The sequence below is a fragment of the Trichechus manatus genome, unplaced genomic scaffold (genome assembly GCF_000243295.1).
Source record: "Trichechus manatus latirostris isolate Lorelei unplaced genomic scaffold, TriManLat1.0 scaffold00084, whole genome shotgun sequence".
In the NCBI taxonomy this organism is placed as follows: Eukaryota; Metazoa; Chordata; class Mammalia; order Sirenia; family Trichechidae; genus Trichechus; species Trichechus manatus.
In genome coordinates this window covers 8,043,435-8,052,973 of record NW_004444020.1, presented here as the reverse complement: position 1 = coordinate 8,052,973, position 9,539 = coordinate 8,043,435, and the positions used below count along the sequence as shown (strand labels likewise).

Here is a 9,539-nt window from a genome sequence, read left to right as displayed (position 1 = left end):
CCTGTCCTCGGGCTTCCCTGTTCCCTGAGACATGACAATATTGAAATTAGGCTAGTTAATAACCCTACAATGGCCTCTAAGCTCTCAAGTAAAAGGAAGATTCACACGTTTCTTATTTTAAATCAAAAGCTAGAAATAATTAAGGTTGATGAAGAAGGCATATCGAAAGCCGAGACAGGCTGAAAGCTAGGCCTCTTGTACCAATCAGCCAAGTTGTGAATGCAAAGGAAAAGTTCTCGAAGGAAATTAAAGGTGCTACTCCAGCAAACACATGAATGAAAAGAAATTGATCAAAACAAAACAAAAACCTAAGACGTTATCGAGCTGATTCCGACTCATAGTGACCCTATAGGACAGAACAGAACTGCCCCATAGGATTTCGAAGGCACAGCTGGTGGATTCGAACTGCCTACCGTTTGGTTAGCAGCCGAGCTCTTAACCATTGTGCCACCAGAGCTCTTTATTCCTAATATGGAGTGGTCTGGATAGAAAATCAAACCATAACATTCCCTTAAGTCAAAGCCTAATCTAGAGCAAGGCCCTAACTCTCTTGAATTCTTTGAAGGCTGAGAGAAGTGAGGAAGCTGCAGAAGAAAAGTTTGAAGCTAGCAGAGGTTGGTTCATGAAGTTTAAGGAAAGAAGCTATCTCTATAACATAAAAGTGCAAGGTGAAGTAGCAAGTGCTGATGTAGGAGCTGCAGCCAAGTTACCCAGAAGATCTAGCTAAGATGATTGATGAAGGTGGCTACACCGAACAACAGATTTTCGATATAGATGAAACAGTGTTATACTGGAAGAAAATACCATCTAGGACTTTCATAGCTAGAGAGAGAAATCAGTCCCTGCCTTCAAAGCTTCAAAGGATAGGCTGACTCTCTTGTTAGGGGCTAATGCAGTTGGTGACTTTAAGTTGAATTCAGTGCTCATTTACCATTGAAAAATCCTAGGATCCTTAAGAACTATGCTAAATCTACTCTGCCAATACTCTGTAAATGGAAGAACAAAGCCTGGATGACAGCACATCTGTTTACAACATGGTTTACTGAATACTTTAAGCCCACTGTTGAGACTTACTGCTTAGAAAAAAAAGATTCCTTTCAAAATATTTTGTAAGGCTATAGCTGCCATAGATTGTGATTCTTCTGATGGATCAGGGCAAAGGAAATTGAAAACCTTCTGGATTCACCATTCTAGATGCCATTAAGAACATTTGTGATCCATGGGAGGAGGTCAAAACATCAGCATTAATAAGAGTTTGGAAGAAGTTGATTCCAGCCCTCATGGATGACTTTGAGGGGTTCAGGACTTCAGTGGAGGAAGTAACTGCAGATGTGCAAATAGCAAGAGGACTAGAATTAGAAGGGGAGCCTATGACTGAATTGCCGCTATCTCATGATAAAAGTTATAATGGATGAGGAGTTGCCTCTTACAGACGAGCAAAGAAAGTGATTTCTTGAGATGGAATCTACTCCTAGTGAAGATGCTGTGAACATTGTTGAAATGACAACAAAGAATTTAAAATATTACATAAACTTAGTTAACAAAGCAGTGGCCATGGTTTGAGAGGATTGCCTCCAATTTTGAAAGAAGTTCTGCTATGGATAAAATGCTGTCAAACAACATTGCACGCTACAGAGAAATCTTTCGTGAAAGAAGAGTCAGTGGATGCAACAAACTTCAGTGTTGTCTTATTTTAAGAAATTGCCATAGCCACCCCAACCTTCAGCAACCACCGCCCTGATCTGTTAGCAGCATCCATCATTGAGGCAAGACACCAGCAAAATGATTACAACTTGCCGAAGGCTCAGATGATGGTTAGCATTTTTTACCAATGGAGTATTTATAATTAAGGAATATACATTGGTTTTTTAGGCATAATGCTATTGCATACTTATAAACTGCAGTATAGTGTAAACTAAGTTTTATATGTACTGGGAGAGAAAAAAATTACGTGATTCACTTTACTGCAGTGGTCTGGAACCGAACCTTCATTATCTCTGAGGTATGCTTGTATTCTTTTCTCTTGAGTTTACTAAGATATAGATACTTTAAGTTTATACATTTTATGTGTACAGACTGATCATTTTTGATAAATGTATACATCCGCGTAACAACACTTCAATGAAAATATAAAACATTTTCATCTCCTTCAGAAAATTCTATCAATTTGTGGTAAATCTCCTCTCTCCTACTCTGCCATCTGAGGCACACAGCCCACCTCCACATTCCCAGTAACTAGTGATCTGCTTTTTATCACTACAGTTTATCTTGTTCTAGAACTTCCCGTAAGTGGAATCATGTAACATGTTCTTTTAGATACAGCTTTTTTAATATAACATAATGTTTGTGAGAGTCACCCATGTTGTGCGTATCAATAGTTTTTTCCTTTTATTGCTGAATAGTAGCTACAGTTTGTTAATTCACCTATCATATTTCTGTGTTTCCAGCTTTTTTGTTTTTGTTTTTTTGAGTGTAAGGGTGTTGTTATGAATAAATCTGCTATCAGCATTACTGTGCAGTTCTTTCTTTTCATGGACATGTTTGCATTTCTCTTGAGTAAATACTTAGGAGTGGAATTGCTGGGTCATTTGTGAAAAGTTTTTCTGAAGTTGTGTTGCCATTACCTTTTCCTTTAAATATTTAAAAGGATATATAACATTCTTTTAACATACAGATTTTTTTATGGCAATTGCTAGTGAAATTTCTAATAAATCTCTATTAGTTATCTATTGCTGTGTAAAAAATAACCATTAACTCAATGGCTTAAAAGAGCATTAACCACTTAACTCTCACAGTTTCTATGGGTCAGAAATTCGAGAGTGGCTTAGCTGGGTAGTTCTGGTTTAGGGTTCCTCATAAGGTTGCAGTCAAGCTGTTTGCCATGTCTGTAGTCATCTGAAGGAGACCTGGTTGCACAACAGTTAAGCACTAGGCTGCTAACCGAAAGGTCGGTGGTTTGAACCCACCCTGTGGCTCTGTGGAAGAAAGACCTGACAATCTGCTTCTATAAAGATTACAGCCAAAAAAACTTTATGGGGCAGTTCTACAGTCACATGGGGTCACTATGAGTCAGAATCGACTTGATAGCACCAAACAACAACAGTCATCTTCAGGGTTGCCTAGGGGAGGATCCTTTTCTAAGAAGACTCACTCACGTGGCTTTCAGGTGAAACCTTTAGTTCCTTGCCACATGAATCTGTCTGTAGGCTGCCTGAATATCTTTATAACATGGCAGCTGGCTTCCACAGAGCTAGTTATCCAAAAGAGAGAGAGATGCTATGCTGCCCTTATAACCTCGTTTCCAAGTCACGCATAGTCACTGCCACTTTATTTGTTAGATAAAAGCCACTAAGTTCAACCCATACACAATAGGAGATTATATAAGAGCTTGAATACATAGAGGTGGTGGTCATTGGAAACATCTTGGAGGCTGGCTACTAAAGACTTTAAAATGGTTAAGATTTTGTTTCAGAATGATGTATATTCATGCTTATTTACATGACTTCTAGAAAGTGAAGAGTCTTGAGCAAATGAAATATAATATGAAATTTGTTGAACTTTAAGACAGATAAATTCCTTATTCTAAACTCCAGGGAGAAATGAAAAGCAACAAAATGTTCACTGTAAATATCTCAATAAAAATTTATAACAAGTACACTTTAGAAGCAGTGATTTCTATAATTTGAGGGTATACTATTATAATCCTTGTGTTTCTTAAATTATACTGGATCTCTTAGCGTAACAGTCTGTTGCCATTGTTTACATGTATATTTAGATTAATGAGGAAATATTATTACTTTTTATATTGAGTCATAGAATTCAGTTTGATGGTCCCTTGAGACTGTCTTGTAGAATAAGACTTCTATCTACTCCAAAATGAATTTTATAAACTCTTTTGCCCTATTGTGAAAAGCCACCATGGAAAGGTAGATTTGAAAATGGTTGAAAGGAAAAAGTTGTTGATTATTTTGTATAATTTCCCAAATAGCACAAATCTACATTTGGAGAGTAGAAAGTGTCATAAAAGACATCTCTTTAAATATTTTTTAAGAGGAGAAGTGTCCTTTCACTTAAGTGTAAATTGGCATCTCACTAATTTGAGTACAGGATGCCTCATTTTTATTTCCATATGGTTCCAGGTTTGTCTTGACTGTTACTTTGGCTAAATCACTAAGATCTATGGGAATTTTTTGTAAGAGATTTTTGAAGTTACTGATAATGCCTTATGTATTCTTGTATTATTAAGATCTAACACTGCATAGTGCATAGTAAGTGGTTAATATGTGTTTAACTATGGAAACCTTTTAAAAAATATAAGGAGGAGAGGTCATAAGGTTTGATGTAGTCTCTGCCTCTGGTTAGCTATCTAGGTAATGTCTCAATTTAGGAAAAAAACTTTATTAAAAATTAGTCTCTTACTAGTAATCTCGTGGAATGCATAGTCCTTTGAAATCTTAAAGTAAAAAGATCAGTTAATTAATTCCCCCATTAAATCCATCTTCTGTGTGGTGTGGATTTCTTATTCTAGACTATAGTTAAATTATAATACTCTAATTCCTTCTTGACATTTAGTGGTAAAAGTGCTTTCAAATTTGGAAATCCCTCCCTCTCTTCTTCTTCCTCTCTTCCTCTTCTTTTCTGCTATTTTCCATCCTTTTTTTTGTTTGTTTTTGTTTTTAATTTAAGTAGATTTGTGGAAACTTAAGCTTGAGATGAGTGTCTTTACCCTTGGATGCTCCAAACTTTGTATTATGTGGAATAACTGTCACTGTGCCTGAGCATAATAAATACTGAAATAAAGTACTGACTTTATTATAAATAATTTTTGCATGCTTCTCTGCTGTGAAATAGGGCATTACATATGTTTTTTATTTACTTGTGTGGACTTGTTACATTTTGTATGAATTGTTTCAGGATAGCTAATGAATGTTATGAAATATTAAATATATAAATATGCATGTTGGAGCTGATTAGGTTGAGAACTAGTTTTTTTGTTTGTTTGTTTGTTTTTGTTTTTGTTTTTTTAGTGTCAGTATTTCCACATATGGTCTAATTTATTTCACTTGAAAAATCAGAAAAATCTAGTTTAGATAGATTGAGCATGGCCTTGTCATCATTATGTTATGGTAGAGATTTAATTAACAGAATGCTGAGTCTTAGACTAGACCAAACAACAAAAGATATTCTGGATCTCTAAGACTTTGTAGTGTAATTTCAACATCAAATCATTAAGAAGGGCTTTCTTTTAATCCTATCAGCTATTGCAGCATTGTAGTCTATAGAATTTTATACATCTATATAGGGTCACTGTGTATCAGAATTGACTCAATGGCAAGTAACATATTAATGTGTGATAATGTTATTCTTGTTTTTAATAATTTAAAAATCTAGTTTTACTTCTTTTACTTTCTTTAGTACTTATTAATGGAATTTTACCTATCAGTGCCATGAACCACCCTCTGAAATTATATGCTTTTTCTATATGTGAATGTACTTCAGATTCACAGAATGTTTCAGTGATCCAAATAAAATTAAATATCATTGGCTTATACGGTCAAAACAGTTTTATTTTATTGGGTGATTTTAGGAATGTCTGACAGGAAGTCATTTTTACTTGAGATGCAAAATTTATAATACAAAATTTAATGCAGATTTCTTGTGTATTTAATTTTTTTTAATTCTCACAAAAAATAAAGGCTGTGTTTTAGTGGATAAACAACCTATCTTCAATACTAGTTTTGGCATTAAATAAAATCACATTATAGGTTTTTACCATTTTGTTCAGGAGTTTGTATGTTTAGGAGGAAATCTTTCAAAATACTTTCCCTTTTCACACCTGGCCCCTTAACCTGGATGTTGTCATACCTACAGTTGTGTTTTGGGAATATCTGATGTTGGTACTTACTGAACTTGAAAGAGGAAGCTCTGTATAAAATAATTAAAATGGATCTGGTTAAAAGATAGGGCAGGTATTACTTTTCCTGTTTTGCAAATTAATAAAAACTATGTCAGATTAAGTTCAGTGTGCCAAATGTGCAAATGTAGTTTTTGTTGGGACTCTGAATTTAAGACTGTACCTAACTTTTAGTGTTCTGTTATTCCTGCATGCTCTTTTCTGTAAGAGTACAGTAACATTTCAAAGACTCTTCTCTCTTACATTCTAAAATTTGATTTGAATTGAAGCTTGAAATCATTGGCAAGGAACATGTTAGAAGTTACAGAGTGATTCTGATTGATTTAATAAATTTTAATCTTGAGATTCTTAAGTTTATTGTTTTATAATTATGCAGTTGAAACTTAACATCATTTAACTAGGCAAGGATACTCTGCACCCAAGGTTGATTTTGAACTTTATTTCAGTTTCTTTAAATTATGTTGACTTTTGAAGCAGCTTTTCACTATAAACCATTCTTATTTCTCTTATCTTTAAGAGTGATAATAAAACTGTATTTTAAATTAAAATGAAGTAGGTAAGATGATAGTATGAAAGAATGAGATGAGAAAGATTAACATTTTCTTTTAGTGTTTGATAATTTTGTAGAAGTTATTGAGCAACTTTTAATGTTCTGAGAAAACAGATTTAACTGAAAGGTGCTAGTAAATCAGAGGACATTTCATCTTCAGTTATAGTAGATTTTGATGATAAAGAAACCAAAATAACTGTGAAAGGAGATATACTGTCTATGTTTGGAGGTTTTTAAGAGTAAGAGAGCCAGTATACATTTAAACAGTCTTTAGGGCCCTCCCTGTAATACACTTTGTATGTTTTATGTCCTGTCTTCTTCTTCCCCAACCCTCCTCTCAATACTCTTCCTCATACTTATCTACCTCATAGAATATTCAGTTGTTTTTAAACTTCTAAAGAACTTTGAAGTTCGCAAAGAAGAGATTCTTTTAGAATAGATGATATGGGAGTTTGGGGAGGAAAGAGAGAAACCCACTATTTCAGTAATTTTATATAACTTTTCGAAGAATGACCAGATTAAATTTAATATTTAACATGCGATAGAAAAAGATTAACTGTAAAATCTGTTGTTCCACAGGTACTGTGAGAATAGAGATGTTTCGAAATATGCAGAATGCAGAAATCATCAGAAAAATGACGGAAGAATTTGATGAGGTATAGCATTACAATATGTATTAAATTGCCTATTTATATAGTTTGACATTATGAATATATGATTATTTTAAGTTTTGTTTTGATTTAGCGTTCAGTATAAGGGAATATTTACTATTTCTTTTTTACATGAAAATCCATGCTACTAATTCCAAAATTCATACTATTTGGAGGTTTGATTACCTTGCATGGATGTAGTATTGAATAATGACTGGTGCCTGATAAGGACAAGAGTGATTCAGGGTAGAAATTCATTCTTGATACTCATTCTTGAAGATCTTTTCAAATCCCCATTTACAAATACATCTTAAACAGTTTCATTATCTGTGGTATGCTAGTGCCACGAAATACTTGAAGAAAGGGTTTGGAGGTTAAAGAAGTCAGAGCAAGGCTCATCTTATCTTAGAGATTGTTAAAGCATATCATCATATTTAAGGCTCAGAGAAATCCTAAAGGAGAAAATTCTGTTTAACTTTATGTAACCCAGAATTTCCCAAAATTATTTTACATGGAGCCCATTGTCCACCTTTCTTCTGTGTGTGTGTGTGTGTGTGTTTGTGTGTGTAAACTTTGAGCTTGTGTTTGGGATACTCTGCTTGAAAGGATTTTATTATTTTTATTTTGTTATACTTTAGATGAGGGTTTATGGAGCAAATTAGTTTCTCATTAAACAGTTAATACACATTGTGACATTGGTTGCCAGCTCCACAACATGTCAACGCTGTCTTCCTCTCGACCTTGAGTTACCCGTTACCACCTTTCCTGTCCCCGCCTGCCTTCCTGTCCCTGTGCCTGAGCAGGTGTTCCCATGTCATGGATTGAATTATGTCCCCCAGAAAATGTGTGTATCAGTTTGGCTGGGTTATGATTCCCAGTGTTATGTGATTGTGTACCATTCTGTAATCTGATGTGATTTCCTTATGTGTTGTAAACTCAATCACTATGATCTAATAAGATGGATTAGTGGCATTTATACTGATGAGGTTTACAGGATTGGATAGTGTTTTAAACCAGTCTCTTTTGAGATGTAAAAGAGAGAAGCAAGCAGAGACACATGGGAATGTCAGACCACCAAGAAAGCAGTGCTGGGAGCAGAGTGCGTCCTTTGGACCCGAGGTTCTTGCGCAGAGAAGTTCCCGTACCAAGGGAAGATTGATGACACGGACCTTCTTCCAGAGCCAACAGAGAAAGCATTCCCTTGGAGCTGAAACCCTGAATTTGGACTTGTAGCCTACTGGACTGTGAGAGAATAAACTTCTCTTTGTAAAAGCCACCTACTTGTGGTATCTCTGTTAGAGCAGCACTAGATGACTAAGACAAAATTTGGTACCAAGAGTGGTTCTAGAAAAACAAAATTGTAAGGATGAGTTTTCTAAATTGGTTCTCAAGTCTGGTTAGTCTTAAAGATGTTGATGACTCTGCTTCCAGCAGTAAAGAGGGCACTGCTAGTCCATGGAGTGAGGTGGTGATACAAATATGCAAAATATCACCACCAGTAGATCAGGTATTGGTGAAAGGCGAGGCTCAGGGTGAACACATGTGTGATATCTTTCTACAGTTTCTCATAATGAGAAGTATAAGGAAGCTGGATGGTTTGCCCTACTTCTGCTAGACAAACTGATGAAAAGAGATGAGCTCAGGGTTTCAAAGTCAAAGCTCAAGTGCTGCATAAAGTGATGTCAAGGCTTCCAGTTGTGCTTTGAAAGAACGCCTTATTTCTTGTAGTAACAGAGCTGAAATTGCTGAAAACCAAACCCAGAGTCTTATTTTAAGAGTGACTGAATTACAATGCCAGCTCAGTTGCAAACCTTGAGAGGAGTCTGAAGTTAAAGGGAAAAAATGGGATCCTGAAACATGGGGTGGGGACACTGAGCCTGTGAAGTCCATTGATTCACTCCTGCCAGCAGAACCAGTCCCATCTGAAGAGATTACTGTATGTTTGTCTGCTAAACAGCCCTGCCCAGAAAAACCATTAGCTCCTCCACTCCCATCTAATCAGATTAGCCCTAGCCCAGCTGCCTTTGAAGAGCCCTTGCCTGACTCATTGCCTGGGGCATCACCTGAGGCAGATGCTTTATATCTCAAAACAATCACACACCACCAATTCTGGCTTCTAGACCTATAAGTCTAGGCTTAAGTCCCAGGGAGCCCCGAAAGGTGAAGTACAAAGTGTGACCCAGGAGGAGGGACGCTAAACTCCAAAAGAACTACTTGACTTTTCTAATATGTACCAACAGAAACCCGGGGAATATGTGTGGGAATGGCTATTAAGGATGTGGGATAATGGTGCAAAGAACATAAAGATGGATCAGTCTGAGTTTATTGATAAGGGCCCAGTAAGCACAAATTCTTCATTCAGTGTTGCAGCTCGAGAAGTTAGGAAAGGATCTAATAGTTTATTTGGTTGGGTCACTGACACATG

The 9,539-nt window shown here is 35.9% G+C and overlaps 1 protein-coding gene across 7 annotated transcripts in view; it reads left to right on the top strand.

Annotated features, from left to right (window-relative positions):
* STAG1 (STAG1 cohesin complex component) overlaps positions 1–9,539 on the top strand; it is a 552,131-nt gene that overhangs the window by 292,980 nt on the left and 249,612 nt on the right. For all 7 annotated transcript variants that reach the window (XM_023735988.1, XM_023735987.1, XM_023735981.1 and 4 more), the window contains one exon: positions 7,044–7,120. In XM_023735988.1, coding sequence (XP_023591756.1) covers positions 7,044–7,120 — 77 coding nt within the window. The remainder of the gene's footprint in view (positions 1–7,043; positions 7,121–9,539) is intronic.